General features: G+C 34.7%; 1 protein-coding gene across 4 annotated transcripts in view; it reads right to left on the reverse strand.

Moving 5' to 3' along the window:
• Positions 1-19672: 19672 nt before the first annotated feature.
• WDR37 (WD repeat domain 37) overlaps positions 19673-22775 on the reverse strand; it is a 103296-nt gene continuing 100193 nt past the window's right edge. For all 4 annotated transcript variants that reach the window (XM_037835676.1, XM_037835675.1, XM_037835672.1 and 1 more), the window contains one exon: positions 19673-20789. In XM_037835676.1, the coding sequence (XP_037691604.1) occupies positions 20658-20789 (132 nt within the window). In that variant the 3' untranslated portion in view covers positions 19673-20657. The remainder of the gene's footprint in view (positions 20790-22775) is intronic.

The raw sequence follows: 22775 nt of genomic DNA on the forward strand, positions 1-22775 counted from the left end.
ACAGGCAGATAGGAAAAGACAGGAGAGAAAGGTTTGAAGTACAATGTTGGATGAGGTAGCATAATATTGTAAATACACTGAAGAAAGATGACTGTGAGTACAGTTGAAAGAGGAAGATTAGGGGCATGTAGTACACCAGAAGGAAAGACAGAAGACAAGGACTGGGACTATATAACTTAGTGAATCCTAGGGTGGTCAATGATTTTGATTAAAGGTACAAATACAAGAATGTTTTTACATAAGGGAGAACAAATAAATGTCAACTTTGCAAGGTGTTAAAAATGGGGGGGTATTGGGGTAAAAATACAATCAATGCAATCTAGAGTCTATAGTTAAGAGTAACATTGTAATATGCTTCCATTAATTGTAACAAAGGCAATATACCAAACCTAAATGTCTATAAAAGGGGGATGTAAGGGAGGGGTAGGAGATTCTTGGCATTTTTGTTGTTGTCTGACATTTTTATTGTATTTATTTTAATTTTTTCTTTTGTTACTTTTTAGTGGTCATTATTTTTCTTTATTTTCCTTTTTACTTTTTCCCTCTTCCTCTTTATCTGTGGAAGAAATGGAAATGTCCTCATATAGATAGTGGTGGTGAATGCCTAACTATGTGATTATACAGAGAACCATTAATTGTTTACCTAGGATGGAATGTATGGTGTGTGAATAAAACTGTCTAAAAATAAACAGAGGGATACATGTGCTGGAGAAAATGTGGAGGAAGGGATGTACCTAATCACAATTAGTGGGGAAGTACAATGGTACCGCCCATCTGGAGGGCAATGTGGTGGTTCTGCAGAAAGCTAAGCATGGGGTTGCCATATGGTCCTGCAACTTGGTTATTGGGTATATACTTGAAAGAACTGAAAAGATGGACATGAATGGACATTTACACAGTGGGGTTTTTGGCATCAGTATTCACGATTTGCTGTGGATGGAGGTGGCCTAAGGGTACATTGGCTGATAAACAGAATGGTGAAATGTGGTGTATACATACAGTGGAATATTGAGCTGCTACAAGAAGGAGTGAGGTGAATGGACATTGAGGACAGTATTTTGAGTGAAATAAACCAGGAATGAAAAGAAAAACATTATAATGCCTCACTAATATGGACGAACTATATTGTGCAAACTCTTAAGAATTGAGTCTGAGAGCATAAGTTAACAGGGGAAGATGTATTGCAAAGTTTCCTAGATTGTAAGCTCTTACAGCAGTTACATCTATTCTTGAGTTGTAATGGCTATTTTTAAATTCTGAGATGCTGAGCTCTTTGTTTATAACCTGTCCAGTCCCTGGAACTTTGGGTATCTGTGTGACACCTAAGACTCAAAGCCAGAGTCCAGCAGCTATGAATGTCAGCATTGCCCCATACAGCAAATGTTAAAGAGTCTGAAAAAAGAGATCAGACTACAATTCGAGATATGAAAAAAATGGACTTGTTTAGGATTAAGGTAAATCAGACAAAAGAGTAAAGAATAGTATTGGTGGTGTTTTTAAAACTTCAACTTCTGTGTGAGACCAAAGGAAGAGATGTTTATTAGGTGCAAAACCTATGTTTTTTTGTTTGTTTGTTTTGTTTTGTTTTTTGAAAACAATATATAATTTAACTTGTATGGTCAGTTTATTCAAACAACATAAGTACATGGAACATTGAATAGGGAGTGAGATCTGGTTGGTTTTTACAAATTAGAGTGAAGCCCAATACAACCTGTAGTAATTTGGGCAGAGAATAAAACATATTGGCAAAGTCCCCTTGAGGAACTGAGGGAAAATTTGAAAATATTAAATTTCCCCACCTGGGAAATTAATGATATTCTCACAAACTTTGGGGCCTATCAATTTAGAAGGCTGAGCCTTTGATCTTGGGTCTTGCCCTTATGCAGTTTATTACTGCAAAGGAGAAACTAAGCCTACTTAAAATTATGCCTAAGGGTCACCCCCAGAGAACCTCTTTTGTTGCTCAGATGTGGCCTCTCTCTAAAACAACTCTGCATGCAAACTCACTGCCCTCCCTTCTACATGGGACATGACTCCTAGGGATATAAATCTCCCTGTCAATGTGGAACATGTCTCCCAGAGATGAGCTTCATTCTGGCATCATGGGATTGAGAAAGCCTTCTTGGTCCAAAAAGGAGAGGAGAAATGAAGCAAAATAAAGTTTAAGTGGCTGAGAGATCTCAAATAGAGTTGAGAGGTCATTCTGGAGGTTATTCTTGTGCATTATATAGATATCCCTTTTTAGTTTTTAGTGTATTGGAATAGCTATAAGGAAATACCTGAAACTGTTGAACTGCAACCCAGTAGCCTTTATTCTTGAGGATGATTGTATAGCTATATAGCTTACACTGTGTGACCATCTGACTGTGAAAACTTTGTGACTCCCACTCCCTTTTTCTAGTGTATGAACAGATGAATAGGAAAATGAGGACAAAAAGTAAATGAATAATTGAGAGAGATGGGGATAGAGGATGTTTTGGGTGTTCTTTTTTTACTTTAACTTTTATTCTTATTTTTTGTTTGTGTGGTAATGAAAATGTTCAAAAATTGATTGTGGTGATGAATGCACAACTAAAAAATGATACTGTGAACGACTGATTTTATACCATGGATGATTGTATGGTATGTGAATATATCTTAATAAAATTGAATTTAAAAAAAAAAACACCATGAGATAGCATTTCAATCCCACTAGAATGGCCACTATCAAAAAAAAAAAAAAAAAAACAGAAAATTACAAGTACTAGAAAGGGCATGGAGAAATACGAACACTCATTCATCATTGGTGGCAATGTAAAATGGTGCCGTCATTCTGGAAAGCTTAACAGTTCCCCAGAAAGCTAAGTGTAGAATTACTACACACACACATGAGAAATATTGAAGGTTTGGTTCCAGACCACCACAATAAAGTGAATATTGCAGTAAAGTGAGTCTCAAAACTGTTTTGGTTTCCCTTTGCATATAAAAGTTATGTTGACATTATGCAATAGTCTATTAAGTGTGCAATAGCATTGTATCTAAGAAAACATACATACCTTAATTTAAATGCGATACAGAAACATGAAGTAAGCACGTGCTGTTGGAAAAATGGCACTGATAGAATCGTTCAACACAGAGTTGAACCAAATCTTCTTTTATAAAAAAAAATGCAATATCTGTGAAGTGCAATAAAGCAAAATGCAATAAAATGAAGCATATCTGTATTTGACCCAACAATCCCACTTCTAGGTATATACCCAAAAGAATTGCAATCAGGGTCTCGAACAGATATTTGGACACCAATGTTCATAGCAGCATTTTTCACAATTGCTAAAAGATGGAAGCAGCCTAAGTGTCCATTAACTGAGGAATACATAAACAAAATGTAGTATAAACACCACAGGATATTATTCAGCCATAAAAGGGAATAACGTAGAAAGCTGGCAGTTTGAATAGTCTCCAGAATGAGGCTGCTGCAGCAAGAAGGGTATTACATTAGGGTATAGACTTGGAAATAGAAGACCAATAACTTAAGAAAGCACACCAGGTTGGTTGGGCCAGCTGAACGCCATGTGAAGGTTCATTTGGACATTCCAAAGATGGGTGCAATACTTGAAGGAAACAAAAAGACAATGTCAAACTGCTGTTTTTAAATCTGTGTTACCAAAAAAAAGAGTCATGGGCATGTTAATAATATCCAAGAGGCAGAGGGTACAGCAGGTACAGAAGGTGAGACTGGCTGCGTCCACATTCAAGGATGGGCTGTCGGACAGGCCTTCCCTCCAAAATGTGCATGAGCCACCAGAATCCTACCATGGCACTGTAGAGGCCTCTGTCCAAGAGGTGCAAGAGGTGAATATCAGAGGCAGGCAACTCACTGCTCCAGGAGGAGAGCAATATCAATTGTGCAGTCTTGGAGTGGCTCCAAGATGGACATTGTGTGGAGCCTGAGGAGTTTGACAGGACCTATCCACCCCACCCAGAAGCTGGATGATGACAGCCTCCAGATATCTGCTTGGAGCCCAAAGAGCCTGTTGTCAATGATGAGATGTGTGATGTCTGTGAGTTCTGGACCTCTGAGAGCCTCTTCCCATTCAGGATCTGTACCAGAGTTTCCATGATGGCTGCTTGCACCACACGGGCTACATCCAGGAAGACAGTGCACAGAGATGACCAAGACGGCCCACAAGGAAACAGGCTGGAACTGCCACTACTCTGGGAGACTGGACTGCAAGGACAGGACCCACTCCTCAGCAGGGGCCTTGGCACTTTTTCTGGAGGCCTGGTCTTGGAACATATGTTTTGAAGAAGTGGCCTAACGAGTTTTCTAATGGTAGACAAAGCTCCCAAAGTTAGGACAGTGTTTCTCAACCTCAACACTATTGAAATTTTGGGCCAGATAATTCTTTGTCATGAGAATTGTGTGTATTGCAGGATATTTAAGCTGTACCCTTGGTTCCTACCCCCTAGATTCCAGTAGTACCCCACCCCAAGTTGTAACAACCAAAAATGTCTACAGAGATTACCAAATGTGTCCCAGGGGACAAAACTATCCCCGGTTGAGAACCTCTGAGCCAGAGGATTGAATGGATGGGATGAGACTTAATTACTCAAAAGTAATTCTGCATGGAGTAGTGCTTTTACTAATAGTCTGTAATTGTCATTCATTGTTTTCATCTAAAAAAACTAACCTGAAATCCTCACCAGCTTGCTTCTAATACGGATAGATTCTATCACAGGAAAAGTTCTTAGCCTGAGATCCTGGCTTGGCCTACCACCTGACTCAAAAGAACATTTTTACTTCTTCTATGAAATGTGAATCAAATAACAAAGGTTTATTGATTCAGAACTTTGAAATTATAACTTAAAAAAAAGGAATGATGTTCTCATAACATGCAACAATATGGATGAAGCCTGAAGACATCAAGTTTAGTGAAATAAGTCAGGCACCAAAGGACAAATATTGTATTACTTCACTGATATGAAATAATTAGAATAAACAAACTCAAAGAGTCAGAATCTAGAATATAGGTTACCAGGAGTCAAGGTGGGGATAGGTAATAGGGAGTCAAAGGCCTAAAATATACAGAGTTTTTAATTGGGATGATGGAAAGTTTTGGTAATGGATGGTGGTGATGGTAGTACAACATTGTGAAAATAATTAACAGCACTGAATTATTTATTTGAATGTGGTTAAAAGGGGAAATTTTAGTTTGTATATAATTTACTAGAATAAAAATATTTTTAAAAATCCATGAGATGGTACAACACAAAGAGTGAACCCTAAGATAAACTATAATCTATAATTAATAGTACAATTATAAAAATGAGCCATCAATTATAGCAAATGTGCCACACTACTGCAAGTTGTTAATAATAGTGTGGCATAGGGGAAAACATGATTTTTCTATAAGCCCCACTACTTCTCTAACAAAAAAATATTATTATTATTTCTCAATTAAATTAAATTTATTTATTTAATTAAATATTTTATGTTCAAAATGCTAGAGGAAAGATTGAACAAGGAAAGTAGAGATTTGGAGGATATAAAATAAACTCAAGTTGAACTTCTACAGGTGAAAACTACAGTGTATAAGATGAGAAATAAACTGGATGAGATTAATGGCAGATTATACATTACAGAAAAAATGCTAGTGAACTTGAAGATAGCAATAGAAACTACACAAAATAAAACAGAGGAAAACAACTAAAAAAATATAAACAGGACATCAGTAAGCTGTGAGAAAATTTCAAGCAACCAAATAATCAAATAATTAGAGTCCCCATGGAAGAGATAAGGGAAGAAGGGACAAAAAATATATTTGAGGAAAAATTGGAAAAAATATTCCAAATTTGATGAAACTGTAACTGCACAGATCCAAGAAGCTCAACAGATCCCAAGCACAAGAAAGATAAAAACTACACCAAGGCCTAGCATAATACAATTGCTCAAAACAATGGTAATGAAAAAAAAATCTTTCAAGTAGCCAGAGAAAAAAGACAAGCAACATACAGAAGAACAAAGATAAAGAAGCCAGTAGATTCTACAAAAACTCTTCCGGAAAAGTGAAGAAGAGGGAAGGCTTCCCAGCTCATTTTGTATGGCATGCATTACCCAAACACCAAACTCTGGCAAGGAGAATACAAAAAAAGAAACTGCAGACCAATTTCTCTCATAAAAACAGACACAAAAATCCTTAAGAAAGTATTAGCAAATAAAACCCTGCAATATAAAAAATAATAAAACTTTAGGAATGCAAGATTGTTTTAACACTCAAAAATAAGTTAATGTAAATCATTATATTAACAAAGTGCAAAAGAACAGCCATATGATTATCTCAATAAGCACAAAAGAAAACATTTCAAAAATATCTTCAATCCATTGTTGATTTAAAAAGAAGTCTTCAGCAATCAATGAATAGAAGGGTACTTTCTCAGTTTGATAAAGGACATCCATGAAAAACATAGCTGACATCATAATTAATGGTGAAATACTGAATGCTTTCCCCCTCAGAATAATAACATGACAAGGAAGTCCACATTCATCTCTTCCATTCAATATTGTACTATAAGTTCCAGCCCATGCAATAAGGCAAATGACATTATCATCCATGCACAAAATCTTTAGTATCTATAAAAAAAAAACTATCACAACTAATCAATGAATTTAGAAAAGGTAGGATACCACATAAATATATGAAAATCAACTGTATTTCTATATATCAGCTGTAAACAATTGGAAATTGAAATTTTAAAAGTAGTACCATTTACAGTGGATTAAAAATATGAATACTTAGAGATTAATTTGTCAAAGATGTGAAGGAGCCTGAAAACTGCAAAACATTACTGGAAAAAATTAAAGGAAACCTAACCAAATGGAGAAAGATACTTTCTTTAGGATCTGAAGTCTCAACATTGTTAAGAGGATCTTTAGGTTCAACATAATTCCAATAACAATAGCAGCAGGCTTTTTTGTAGAAATTTATGAGATGATTCTAAAATGCATATGGAAATTCAAATGACCTATAATTTTCAAAACAACTTTGAAAAAAGAGAGCAAAGTTTGAGGACTAACACTTCTATAATTCAAGATATTATAAAGCTATAATAAAGAAAACAGCATGGAACTTATGTAAAGACAAATATATATATTTGTCCATAATGCCCACATATACATAGACTATTGATTTTTTATAGTCTCTAGTTTGCATTGATTGTATTATCCCCATCCCACCATATTTTTAACACCTTTCAATGTTGACATTCATTTGTTCTACCTCATGTAAAAACATATTTGTACCTTTTATCACAATTGTTGAGCCCCTTAGGTTTCACTGAGTTGTATAGTCCCAGTCTTTATCTTTCCTCTTTCCTTCTGGTGTCCCACATGTTCCTAACCTCTCTCCTTCAACCATATTCACAGTCATCTTTGTTCAGTGTACCCACATTGCTGTGCTACTATCTCCCAAAATTGTGCTCCAAACCTCTCACTCATGTCTTTTCCTTTTGATATGTAGTGCTCCCTTTAGTGTTTCCTGTAGAGCAGGTATCTCATTCACAAACTCTGTCATTGTCTGTTTGTCAGAGAATATTTTAAGATCTCCCTCATATTTGAAGGATAGTTTTGCTGGATATAGGATTCTTGGTTGGTGGTTTTTCTCTTTCAGGATCTTAAATATATCACCCCACTTCCTTCTTGCCTCCACAGTTTCTATTGAGAAATCCACACATAGTCTTATCAAGCTTCCTTTGTATGTGATGGATTGCTTTTCTCTTGTTGCTTTCAGGATTCTTTCTTTATCTTTGGCATTTGATAATCTGATTATTAAGTGTTTTGGCATAGACCTATTCAGATCTATTCTGTTTGGGATACACTGTGCTTCTTGGATCCATAATTTTATGTCTTTTGTAAGAGATGGGAAATTTTCATTGATTATTTCCTCTGTTATTGCTTCTGCCCCTTTTCCCTTCTCTTCTCCTTCTGGGACACCCATGACAGGTACATTCCTGCATTTCATGTAGTCATTCAGTTCCCAGAGATGTTGCTCATATTTTTCCATTATTTTCTCTATCTGTTTTTTGTGTGTAGGCTTTCAGGTGTTTTGTTCTCCAGTTCTTGAGTGTTTTCTTCTGCCTCTTGAGATCTGCTGTTTTATGTTTCCATTGTGTCTTTCATCTCTTGTGTTGTGCCTTTCATTTCCATAGATTCTGCCAGTTGTTTTTCAAACTTTCAATTTCTGCCTTATGTACGCCAGTGTTTTCATTATACACTTCATCTTTTTTGCCATATCTTCCCTAAACTTTTTGAATTGATTTAGCATTAGTTGTTTAAATTCCTGTCTCTCAGTTGAAGGGTAAGTTTGTTCTTTTGACTGGACCATAACTTTGTTTTTCTTAGTGTAGGTTGTAGTTTTCTGTTGTCTCGTCAACTGTTTTCCTTGGTTAACCCAATCAGGTTTTCCCAGACCAGAATGGGCTCAGGTCTAGAAGGAGGCAATTTGGTTTTCCTGAGGCTGTCTTAGATTAATACACTCTATGAGGCCTCAAGTCACTGTGCTTTTCTGTCCAGCAAGTGGTACCTGTCAGCCTGTTGCTCCCAACTGGTGTAAAGAGGTGTGGTGCATGGCTGTTTTCCACCAGGCTCTGTGGTCTGGTTCTGAATGGAAGGTGGGTAGGAGAGCTTGGCACCAATTCTTTCCTCTTAGGGAAGATACACCCCCTAGGGTGCATTCATTAGCATTTGAATAGTCTCTCTGCTTATGCTATCTCCACCCTTGTCCGGGTCAGAGTGCTGGGAACTAAAAATGGCTAAGGCTTTCTCCACTGAACCAAAAATGGGACAGAAATCCCCCCTTCAAGGCCAGTTCATGACCTCCCTCAGTTTCACCCATTGTCCAAAAACAGCACCTGGTCCTCTGGGCTCCCCTACTGTCCCAGAGAGGTCCTGCAGCTCTCCAAGGTCAGTCATCACTAAAAGCCTCTGTCTGCTTGTTGGGGATCTCTACCTTGTATTGAGCAGTCAGTGCTTGTTAATTAAAACCCCAGTTGGATCTCAGCTGAGCTATATTCGCTTGCCTGGATATAGCTCGGAGAGTGCTGCTCTCTATCACAGAGAGGCTTTGCAGTTCAAGCTGTGGGGGGAGGGGGGCTCTTGGCTTGGGTCTCAGGTTTTACTTACAGATTTTATGCTGCGGTCTTGGGCATTCCTCCCAATTCAGCTTGGTGTATGATGAGGGGGCAGTCATGTTTGCCCCCTGCAGTTATTCCAGATTATTTACTAGTTGTTCCAGGGGGACCAAGTAGCTTCCACTCCTCTCTAAGACACCATCTTCTGGAACTCTCCTTAGACTATTGATTTTGACAAAGGTGCAAGGGAAAATTTATTGAGGAAAGATAGCTTTTTCAAGAAACTGTGCTGAAACTTTTGGATATCCATATACCAAAAGAAATGAACTTCAATCAATACTACACACAAAACACAAACATTTATTTAAAATGAATCATGGAGTTGAATGTAAAACCTAAAACCATAAAATTTCTGAAAAAAAATAGGCTAGGTGAAAGTGTCTGTGACCTTCCTTGGGTTAGACAAAGATTTCTTAGATTTGTCACCAAAGCATGATCCATAAAAGAACAAATTGATAAATTGGGCTTCACCAAAATTAAAACCTTTTGCTCTTTGAAAGACACTGTTAAGAAGATGAAAAGACAATCCACAGACTGGGAGAAATATTTGTAAATCATAAGCTAATAAAAGACTTTTAGAATATATATTAAAAATTCTCATATTTCAATAAAATAGACCAAAGATTTGAACAGCAACTTTACTAAGGAGGATATATGTATGGCAAATAAATGAAAAGATGTGCAGCATCCTTAGCCATTAGTGAACTACAAATTAGAATCACAATGAGAAGTCACCACACACTTAGTAGGATATCTAAAACAAAAAAGCCTAAACATACCAAGTGTTCGTGAGGGTGTGGAACAAATGGACATTTTGTTCCCACAAACCACTGACGGGAGCAAAAGACAGTAAAACCACTTTGGAAAACAGTTTAGCAGTTTCTGTAAAAGTTACAAATATGCCTGTCATATGATTCAACATTCCCATACCTAGATATTTACCCAAGAGAAATGAAAGCATGTCCATAGAAAGACTTGTACACAAATGTTCATAGCAGCTTTACTTATATAGGCAAAAACTGGAAGTAGTCTAAACAGCCATTAAACATAAATGGATAAACAATGGTGGTATATCCATAAATGAAATACAATTAGCAATTAAAAGGAATGAACTATTGATACATACAATAACATAAATGAATCTCAGAATAATTATTCACAGTGAAGGAAACCAGACAAAAATGAGTGGGTATTATATAATTGCATTTATATAAAATTCAAATTAATCTTTACTGACAGAAAGCAGATCAGTGGTTACCTGGGTGTGGAAAGGATAAGGAGGGGTAATAGGAAGGAAATACAAAGGGACATGAGTGAAATTTTGAGGATAATTGATATGTGCATTATCTTAATTGTGGTGATGATTCCATGAATATATAGGCCAAAACTTATCAAATTTTACATTTAAATATATTTAGTATATTGTGTGTCAATTACAACACAATAAAGTGGTTCTTAAAAGAACAAAAAAATTAAATTAGTTTCACTTAACATTAGAAAGGGATTAGAAAGAGAATCTATATGACTAAATTTATCACTGAAAATGAATAAAATAAATTTTGCACAGTTGAATATTTTTATATTAATTATTGAGAATCACTTCAGAAGCTAGAAGACATTTGTAATGAATATGCAAGATTTGATTGTAGAATATGAATATATTTTAGCAAATATACCAGAACTTATCTACCTATGTAAATAAATGCTGTTTTACCCAAAAAACAGACTGTGAGAATAAATACTCGTATTCCAATATGTGGCTATTGCTCAACACAATTTTTGACCATCTACTCTGGATTTGAAATTATCTTCAGTTCCAGTTTATGAGCAACCTGAGAAAACCACTTTCATTGTTTTATGATCACACCTGGAAAATGATATCCTTATTACATTTCCTCCTTTAAAACTAGACTTTCTAAAATGTATTTGAAAACAGCCCAATTTTGACATGGTATAACATACTGCCATTTTACAATTTCCTTAGTGACCATTTTCTCAAGAACATTACCTTGGAACAAAATTGGCTTTGTGTTTCCTCCTGTGGAGTGTATACACTGACTGAAAATCAGAAATTTTAGAAAAATAAAACTAAATGTTTTGTAAATGAAAATAGAACTAGTATCTGCAGTGAATACAACATGGTTATGCAATGATACACTTGAATGCTGATGCTGTCATAAAATATTACTATAAAATACCCCATTTATCAGTATTTGTTTTTTCTATTTGTGTAACAGCGATCTCTCTCGCTCTCCCTCTCTCTCTCTCTCTTTCTCTCTCTCTCTCTCTCACTCTTGTCTTTTAAGTATATACTATTCAATACATGTAAAAGAATATATGTAAATATATTTATGTTACAAAGTACGGAAATTGAAACACAAACGTTTGTGAACCCACCATCCAAATTAAGAGCCACTGCCAAGTCTGAGTTCTTCCCTGATCCCATCCCGTTTCCCCCCTCCCCACCCCACCCACCCCCTCCCAGAGAATAACTAGGCCGAATTTTGTGTTTTTCCTTCCCGTGTCCTAAAATGTGTCCACAGCTATACACCTATAGTTTGATTTTGCTTGTTTCATTCTTTATAAAAATAGTTTCATTCTCTGTGTAGTTTTCAGTGGCATATTTTCATTCAACATTATGTTACTAAGATTCAACAATGCATGTAGCTGTGTGTGATCCACTAATTTTGACTATGTAATATTTAATTATGTAGCTATACCACAATTTATTTAACCATTCCCTGTTGATGTGTATTTGGGTTGTTTCCAGTTTGGTACTATGATCTGGCACATTTCTTAGTTCACATATGCAAAGGTTTCTTTAGGACATTGATTCTCAAAGTGAACAGAATCACATGTAAGTTCTTATTTAAAATGCAGATTCCTTCACTCAATACTCAGAGATTTCTGCATCAGTAGGTCTGGGGTTGGACCCAGGAATCTTCATATTAACAGACAGTCAGCATTATTCTAATACAGATGCTCCAGAGATCACACTTTAATAAGCCTTTTTGTAAATTTTACTCCTAGTAATTGCTGTAGCATGGGGGTATACACACAGATTTACAAGATTCTGGTAAATCATTCTCCAAAATCTAGGTACTATTTTATACCCCAACCAACAGTACATAAAAGTTTCAGTAATCTGTATGTTTGACAATTTTTTTTCCAATCTAGTGGTTGTGAAATGGCATCTCATTTTCAAAACTTACTATAAAGATACAGTAATCAAAATAGTGTGGTACACAGGAGCTGAGAGAGGAGCTTCAGCTTACAGAGACATTTTGGAGACGGCGTTTGAAAGCAGACTTTTGCTCCGGAGAGGAGAGGACAAACGCCCCAAGAGCAACTAAGAGTGGCATTTTGAGGAACTGCAGCCTAGAGAGGAATGTCCTGGGAGAAAACCATTTTGAAACCAGAACTTTGGAGCAGATGCCAGCCACATGCTTTCCCAGCTAAGAGAGGTTTTCAGATGCCATCGGCCATGATCCAGTGATGGTACCCTGTGTTGATACCTTACCTTGGACACTTTATGGCCTTAAGACTGTAACTTTGTAACCAAATAAACCCCCTTTATAAAATACCAAAAAAAAAAAAAAAAAAAAAAAAATAACCCAAAAACAGTGTGGCACAGGCACAAGGACAGGCATGTAGAACAATGGAACAAGAATTGAAAGCCCAGAAATAGACCACCACATGTATGACCAATTGTTTTTCTGCAAGGGTACCAAGCACATACAATGGAGAAAGAATAGACTCTTCAATAAATGACATTGGAAAAACTGGACATCTACATGCAAAAGAATGAAGATAGACCTCTACTTCACACCATATACAAAAATGAACTCAAAATGGATCAAGAACCTAAACATAACAGCTAAAACCATAAAACTCTTAGAAGATAATAGGGGCAAATTTTCACCCTTGGAATCTGTGATGGTTACTTACATACAACAAATGCCCAAACAACAAAAAAAAATAAATTCAATTTCATCAAAATTTTAAAATGTTGTGTATCAAAGGACATTATCAAGAAAATGAAAAGACAACTTACATAATGGGAGAAAAAGTTGCAAATCATATATCAAATAAGTGCCTAATATCCAGAATATATAAAGCACTCTTACAACCCAAAAATATAAAAGCAACCCAATTAAAAAATAGGCAACAGATTTGAACACATATTTTTTCAACTATACACAAATGGCCAATGAACACATGAAAAGATGCTCAGCATCATTAGCCATTAAGGAAATGCAAATGAAAACCATAATAAGCTACCACTTCACACCACTAGGATGTTTTATTTTTAATTGACAATAACATTTTGAAAAGGATGCAGAGAAATTGGAACTGGTGAGAATGTAAAATGGTGCAGTCATGGAAGAAAGCAGTATGGCGGTTCCTCAAAAAGTTAAAAACAGAATAACCATATGACCTGGCAATCCTAATCCTAGATATACATCCAAGGAATTTGAAAACAGGGACTCAGACACTTGTACACTAATCGCCAAAAAGTGGACGGAATTCAAGTAGTCCATCAAGAGATGAATGGATAAACAAAATACGGTACATACACACAGTGGAATATTATTTGGTCATAAGAAAGAATGAAGTTCTGAGACATGCTGCAACGTGGATGAACTTTGAAAATATTATAAAGAGTAAAGTAAGCAAGGCACATGAGAACAAATATTGTATGATTCCATTTATGTAAAGTATCTAGAAATAGCAGAATCATAGAGACAGAAAGTAGATTAGAGGTTACAAAAGTGGTGGGGGGAGAAAGTGAGAGTTGTTGGTTGGTGAGTATAGGTTTGTGCATTTTGGAAATTTTTAAATAAAATTAATATTTAAAGTTCCAGTAATCTATATGCTTAACAGATTTTTTTCTGTTTAATGGTTTTGAAATAGTATTTCATTTGGGCCTTAATTTTCATTTTCCAGATTTCTATATTGTATTTATTGGCCATTCATCTTTTCTCTTTGTGTGACGCCTATTCGTGTCTGCCATCCAATTTCCAATTGGGTTGTTTTGTTTCCTCTATAGACATCTAGAATTTTGTTTTATTTCTTTACATCCTAGATATTAATCTTCTGTGGATTATATGTTTCAACTAACTTCAATTTGTGTTTTATCATTTTTACCCTTCCTAAGGAGTCATGATGAACAGAACATTTTAATTTTAATATATTGACTTCATCAATCTTTTCTAGTACGGTTAATGCATTTTGGTGAAATTGTTTAATAAATCCAAGGTCATAAATATATTCTCTTAAATTTTCTATTAAAATTAATGTTTTTCCTTTAACATTTAATGCATCTGGAATTGATTTTTTGTTGTGAGGTGAGAATCCAAACTCACTATCTTTTCCCGTATGAATTATCAGTAGTCCCCAAATCACTTATTAAATAGATCACGCTCTTCCCACTGATCTGTGATTATATGAACTGAATATTTCAAGTTGTCATATTGCATGAGTCTATTTTAATCTCTTCCAGTTCCACTGGTCGATTTTTCTAATCCCTGTACCAAATACAACACTTTCTTACTCAAACCCTACCACTCTTAAGGTAAAACTTTGTTTTCTCCTTTCTTTCTTCTCTTTTTTCTTTTTGAGTGTACTATTAACTCTGGTCAATAAAATTTGGAATCAGATTGTCAAATTCTTCAAAGAACTCTGTGGTGATTTGGTTAGAAGTTGCATTGAATTTACTTTTCAGTATAGGAAGAATTATATTCACAATATAGACTCTTCCTATTAATGAACATGATGTATCTCTCATTTTGTCTTCTTTGATATCTTTGTTAAAATTTTAAAATATTCCCACAGATGATTTCATATCTCTTTAGTTATTCAGATCCTTCCCCTAAGTACGTGTTTTTGTTGCTGGCATTAACGGCAATATTTCAGATACTCAGTGAAACATCTGATTATTCCTAAAATAAAAACGATATAAAAAGAAACATTAAAAAGAGTCACTCCCACCACAGTTCCTATTTACCCCATTTCCCAACCACTTAACAGGTAACACTTTTATTCGTTTCTTTTTTATCCTACCAGTGTAGTTTTTCTTCCTTTGTGGTTACCCTTGGAATTTTACTATACATATTTAACAACTTCAAGACTAAAGTTAATCAATATTTCAATCCTACACCTAAATAATAAAATAAATTTACATCACTAACTCTAACCAGACATTATTTTTATTTTATATAGATGCTTGTTATTGTGTTTGCCAAATTTTTGTCACCATTCCTTGATTTTTTCTTCTTACAGTATCTCAAAAGGAAGTTCCATTAGGGAAGGTCTGTTGGTAAAACTTATATCCAAAGTATTCTTTATTCCACACTCATTCTTGAAAGACAGTTTTGCTGAGGACACAATTCTAATTATTTTCTCTGAGCTCTTTGAAGCCCTTCATGTTTTCACGCAGACTGAAAAACACGGCCACTAATAATTCCTGGGCTCTTTGGAAAGGGACTTTCTCAGTTTGGTTCCAAAATTTTTGGAGGATCTTGATTGGTGCAGCTTGGATTAGGTGCACCATTCCACCTCTAACCAATCAACCGTGGTCAGATGAAGAGAGTCGGATAGTATAAAACAACCACTCCTATAGTAACCATGCACATGAGGGGTAGACAGAAGGCCCCAAAGCAGAATGTGAAAGGGTGAAGTGGTGGGACAAAAGAGCCTATCAGTATAGGCAATATTTACATGTGATAAGGTAACTCAATGTCTCTAAATTTTGAATGAAATTCCTGAATATACTTAGTTTTCATTTTTTTAAAGGGAAAAATCCTTATCAGTACTTGAAACATCCTTTGAATGTCTGTGCAAAGCTGTCCATTTAGCAATAATGTCATTTTTCAAAAATGAATTCTGATTGTAGAATAAAACAAAACAAAACAAAAAAACCTTCCTTCCAGTAAGAACTGCCTATTCTACCTCCAAAATATATCTCAAATCCACCCTCTTCACTTTTTCCCCACAGCCTCCAATGTAGCCCTGACAGCCATCGTCTTTCACCTGGATGGTCTCCCTGCTCTATTTTTGACTATCTTTAGTCCATCTCCACAAGGCAACCCAGTGTGGCCTTAAACCAAGTTGCATTAAATCAGTCCCCTGCTTAAATGTCTCCAGTGGCTCTCCGGTGCACACAGAATAAAACCCAACCTCTTCCACAAGTCCTAATTGGTCCTGCAAGACATGGTGCCCTTTTATCACCCTGAACTCATCTTGGGTCACTCATCCCCTTGCTCTGCTTCTGCAATCACGCTTGTTTCAGGGGCTAAAATGTGCCAAGTTTTCCCACATCAAGGATTTGCATATGGCATTTCACCCGCCTGGGATTGTTCTCCTTCCTCCTCTTGTCCCCCCTTTCCAAGACATTTTATCAACTCTTACATTTCAGTTTAAATATCACCTCCTTAGAGAAGCTTCCTTGATCATTTAAAGTAATTCCCTCATAATTCGCTAAGTCAACCCATGAATCATAAATGGGCCACTAAGAAACTGTATTATTTATCACACACAGCTCTTACAGCTCCAAAGATGTGTTTAGTCTATTTTTGCTTTGACAAAAAGCTGCTTAATAAAATCTATTTTAATAAAATTAATTTTAAATTATGTATTTTAATCTTTCATTTTAGTTTCTTCTCACCGTAACATGGACCATATATTATATGCTGCACATAACAAAGGAATTCCCAATTTTTCTGTAGTTTTTTAAACTGCTGAATTATTAGAGAAAAAACAGAAATCTATGGTTAGTAGGGGAGACATGTCTCAGAGGCATTTGATGAACTCATCATCTTGCTTTCTTGATTTTTCTTATCAGTATAATGGGAACTTTTAAATCTAACGAAGATGTAATTACAAAATTTAGGCAGTAAGCACCTGCTACTTAAAGAGGAATTTCTACTTTTGGGGACTGAATGTACTCCTAATGCCTTGCAATTTAGGTAGTGAACATCGTTAGTCTGAAAATAAGCCACTGACAAGCAAGAAAATATCCAAGAGTATTCTAACACCTCCTGAGATTTCTATAACAACCACAATGCTTGTTAGATAAGAATGTAATGACTTTTACAAATAGTCACTGTCAATCATGATATGCATTCTCCCACAGAAAATGGTACCTTTCAATAACTTTTTTTTTAACTTTCAAACAATTGTAACTGTAATAAGCAGAGTACAAGAGTTTTATGATTTCTGAGGAACTTTATCAAAAGCATGTATTATATCGACTTGTTAACTCTTCAGAAATGCTTTGTGGGAGAGAGGGACAGGGGATAAAAAAGCATAATCATGCATCATTTAATTTTAGCAAAACTGATGGACAGGAAATATATATTATAGACAACTGATTTTAGTCCAAAATTAGAATTCTACAAATCAGCAATATTGTAATTAATCTGTCCAATTTCTATGTCACTGTTATGTATATGTTGTCATTAACAATCTTTCACCAAAGCAAAAGATGAAAAAAGAAGTCAAATAATGAGAGAAGAGACTTTCAATAACACAAAACTTTTATAATAGTAATTATGGAACATGGATGCTTTAATGAATTTCATATTGCAATGAAGACACTGAACACTTAAAAACAATTACATCAATACAATAAAAATGACTGATTCCACGTAACACTTATAAATGCATATTTTTCTCCCAAAGAAACTTGTTTTTCAAATTTAAGCAACAAATGATTTACATAGGATTCTTCAGATTCCAAAATCTGTACAAAACTTTTGACTCCACAGAAACTAATGTGCAGTGGTTGAGAAAAAGAATGTTCCTTTGTCCGACAATGTATCTCATGAAACTCTGTATCAATAGACATTTTTCCATTACCATACATTTTCTTTCCATTAATAAATGAAATTCTGGACCTGTCAGCAAATGGGACAAAACCGCTCCCATTTCAAAACACTGTTTCAAATGATATCACACGTGGCTGGTAATATGACTTAATTTGAGCCACACAAACACACACACACACCAATCACCATCTCCAATTTCCTTTATGACTTGCTGAAAATTACATTTATGGCCACAAGGAGCAAGTGAATAAAAATCAAGTTAAAAGATGACACAGTAGTTAACAGAGTCAATATTATCCTGCTCCTGAGAACTCTGCTCTAGCACCATTAGGGTTTTTCAGCCTCAGTGGAAATGAGTACAGACTCATTCCTGGTGTCAGAGGTTGGTCCCTCTAATTAGTGACAGAAAAGTGAATAGCTATTGGCAGTGAAGGGTACTAGTCTGCAGAGAACTAAATGGCCATCAGGAATATATACTTTTACAAGATACAAAATTTTTAATCTGGCAAATTTGATTCTTATGTGTAATTATTTGTATACATTTTTCAGTAGTCCTAACAATGATTCTAAAATACCTAGATTTTCAAATTAAAATGAAACAACCTAAAAACATGGTTTCTGCAGTTTATAATTCAGAAGTCATCTAATGCTCTTGTCTTTGGATATACAGTGGAGTGAAAAGATATATGGCAATATTTCATTATAAGATTAAATTAGGCCATGGGAAATATCTCAAGAATAGTTAAGTACTCCATCATCAAGCAAAATAATACACTTAGGATGGCGGTCGCTGAAACTTGAAATTCTAATCCACCATAGTGTCAAGTCTGACTTCAGGTCTCAAAAACAATGTGGTTGCGTGAATATAAAATGTAGACTAAAAATACAACAAAGTTTTGAGTTTTAAAAACAAAATTCTCTAGAACATTGGTTTGTCCCACTCTTAGTGACCTTAACTCTGTCTTACGTAACTGTTGGTATTCTTGGGTTTCTCCTTCCCTCCCAGCCCTGTGTAAACCATTTCAAAATTATTCCAAATGACTGAGATCTGAAGTTCATATAATTAGCTACTACATGATCTAATAAAATGCGGCAGTAAACGAGGCATTTTTTTCACTCTTGATAAGCTCCACTAAAGGACAACCTGTAAGTTCTATTAAATACTACACCTTACCAAATGGCTATTTACCAATTACCAGCTCCTGTAACCTCCTGTGTCACACCAAAACAGGAGAAAACACAGTAAATGGAGGAGGGGGGGGATTACCTACAACAGTTTTAAACATTCCTTTCCTGTGTCCCTCCCAGTAATCAGTCTCCAAATGGACATTTTTAAAGGATTGAAAATATGAGGGACAGTACACTGAGATGTCTATCAAAACTGTAAAGCAATAAGAAACAGTAATTTACAAATATCAAATGAATGGTAATTTATAAGAAGGCAAGAATAACAGGCTCACTCACACAGAACTGGCACTGAGAGGTAACCCAGCTACTAAAGACAAGAGCATCCTGTTAGCTATGAATTATTTGTTGTGGTTATCACCTTATTAGCCTAATCAGTGAACCCTTTATCTTCCACATACATTTGGTTCGACTGTCTTTCTTGCCTTCTAAGTTGAATTCAGTATTCCAGCTAGAAATTAAAAGTGCTTTAACTAGGCAACAGTGAGACGCCAAAGTTTTCCAAATACATTTATTTTTGAGGTAGTACTCATTTATTTGCATTGTTGGCTCTCAAATATCCCCAAGGAAGTGAACCCATTTAGAAACATGCAAACCAAAGGTGTAGAAAATAAATAAGATTTTGTTTTCAGGTAGCAGGCCCTTCTTACAAAGGTCAAGTCACATTCAATGGATAAGTCATTTGAAACTTCTATAAAACTGTTTATAACCATAGCTATAAACTAAAGTGCTTTAAATTTTGCTTCAATATATTCAGTGATTAGAATCAGTATACTTTAGAATTTGCTAGTATGAGACCTCAGGACATTGAAATGATTTTCTATAAAAAGATCAGAAAACTTTCTTTTCAAAAGAAACTCTCTGAATGCTGCAAACTCAACATTCTACGCTGTTTTTGTTTTTTTTTTAACTTCTAAAATCCAGGTTATTTTTACAGAACTGCAATAGAAATAAGAGTTGAAGGTGAATTACACTACAGCACATGCTAAAACTTCATACAGCAGTAAACATAAATTCTCTGATCATTACTGCCATTCATTATCCAATTCAAATTCAACTTTGCAATCTTCAATACAAGGTAGATATGTATTAATTATTCCAGAAAATGCAACAGACTATCAGATTTCTCACAAGTACAAAGGTTTCACATTTAATTCACAGAAATGTAATGCCCTAGTGTTTATCTGTCAAATGCTGAATGACACATGAGCATTTATGTGCTATATGGGAAGTGAACTTCATTTCTACTGACCAGAGAATGTCAATATACAAAAGGTCATATACAAGACAAAAATAACAACAAAAAAATGATCACACATTTTCTGTACATTTCATGCAGCTGGGTACAATGTGAGAAGAACATATATAAAATCCTCTTTTCCAGGGTCAAACTCTCAAAAATGATAGATTAATATGCAGAAAAGTCTGCACCAGTTGAAGGTCCATGGCAAACAATAAAACAAAGGAATATTGGGTATCTTATTTTTCTTGTAACAATGCAGGGATGTTGATATTCCAACCAATGGCTTGCCTATCAAACCCACAAGTAAACAGATTGCATATAGGATGGTCTTCACTCCAAGCTGAGCAGCATACCATTCTTCGATGGCCCTATTAACAAACAAACCAGAATTAGTGCATTATTCTTGAAATATAAGATTTTTAAACCTCAACCAAATTAACGACTATACAACTCAAAGCTAATGAAGTAAAAGAAAAAAATTAATAAGATTAGCTCGTGTGTAAAAAATTATAAGAATAGCAATGGGGCTTTAAGTAATGCATTGATGGAAAAGTTAGTGATCGAATGAAGAGGAATTAAAACACATAATAAATTTAATAACATATCAAAAACCAATTCATAATTCTTTAAGAAAATGACTTAAGATTATAGTCAGGAAAAAAAAATGATCAATTTGAAAATTCTAAATGAATAAATGAAACTAGATGATATTTGGGGACAAATTACAATCTACTTAAGGAACTCAAATACCATTTTAACAAATAATTGGTTCAGGAAAGACAGGAGCTAGAAAAATATATTTGGCACCAAATTAAACAAGGATAAAACAAATAACCTTTCAAGTAAATTCCTGCCAACTTCAGAAATCCTAGTAAAGTATCAAAATGTTGGGAAAAAATATTGCAAAATATTTGACAAAGTTTATATAGTGTTACATTAGGTTTATATGCATATAATGTAAGCATGCCTATAATACAATGGCTATAATGTTATTATTATATCACATGATAAATCCAAGAATCAGTATTAAGAAAAACTGACAGAAATTTAGTAAAAGAAACACTCAAAAGAGAGGTATAAAATTTTCCTCTGCAAAACCATTCATATACATATATATGAATATATATATATAAAACACTATTTATATATTTGGAGAGAAAACAACAATAGGCCACAAATGTAAAGTTATTATGAGAAAGGAGGACCACATAACAAAGGGTAACAAAAGGTATCATGTCACTTTTGTTAATAATGTTAGAGAAAAGAAATGAATAATACATTCATTAACCTGGGCAGTAAAATCATGTTTCTTTAAAAGAACTATTTAAATATTATAAACTCAAGGCATTCATTGTAGAATCACTGAAATCAGGTTCTTAATAATAAGGTAAAGAAAAAAGACTCCATGGAGCCTATAGAAAGCTGGTCAAAATAAAGAGCTAAATAGTAACAATGCTAGAAGCTAAATCTCTTAGTTTTACAGTTAGCACTTTCATATAATGCAGATTCTCTACAGTGGGTTCACACATAATGTCTTAGGAGCTCACCCACTCAGAAAAAAAGAAAGATTCCATGAACAAACATATTTTGAAAATGCTCCATATACAATTAGCTTATAAAAATAGTCTGACAGTTTTGCTATGAGGAATCCTGTTTAATTTTCTTTAAACATTTCCCAAATGTATTAGGCCACAAAGCCTTTTATTTCCTTGTAATTCCTCTTAACATTCTACAGAGCTTGCTTTCCTTGAAACACACATCTGGGAAATATCACACATACTTTCTTAAAAGTAAAACAATTTTAAACCATTAGATCCTTTCAACTTTAGCTATTTAAAACTTCATATAAGTAGGTTTTGTTGTTGCTGTTTTTTTGGTTGTTTTGTTTTTTTTTTTTTTTGGTCTTTCCTCTCTTTTTAAAAATATGTCAGTTGAAACAAGCTAGAATGATATAAACCAGGGACTTCCAGCTGTGGTTTTGTGACACTGAAAGCCTATTTATTTATCTGAATTGTTACAAATTCAAAATGAAATTAAATATAATCCATTAATCCTAAAAATAAATCTACTGCATGTACCACTTTAGGAGGGGATAAATATAATCACAATAGACTCCTACAATTCCAACAAGGTTGAATGTTTAAAGATAATTTAAAATGAAATTGTCTACATGGAACTAGAACCACTAAGAACTCCCTACTTTCTTCAGGAAAAATATTCTCAAAGTAATAAAATCACACACATTCTCATAAATTTTTGTTTCAAAATGCAAACTTTACATGTTGCTTAGGTATCTTATTTAACATGCACAAACATTTAAAAGGTAACATTCTATTGTGTTAAAGATGCAGCTT

This window comes from Choloepus didactylus, chromosome 5 (genome assembly GCF_015220235.1).
Source record: "Choloepus didactylus isolate mChoDid1 chromosome 5, mChoDid1.pri, whole genome shotgun sequence".
NCBI classification, from domain to species: Eukaryota; Metazoa; Chordata; class Mammalia; order Pilosa; family Megalonychidae; genus Choloepus; species Choloepus didactylus.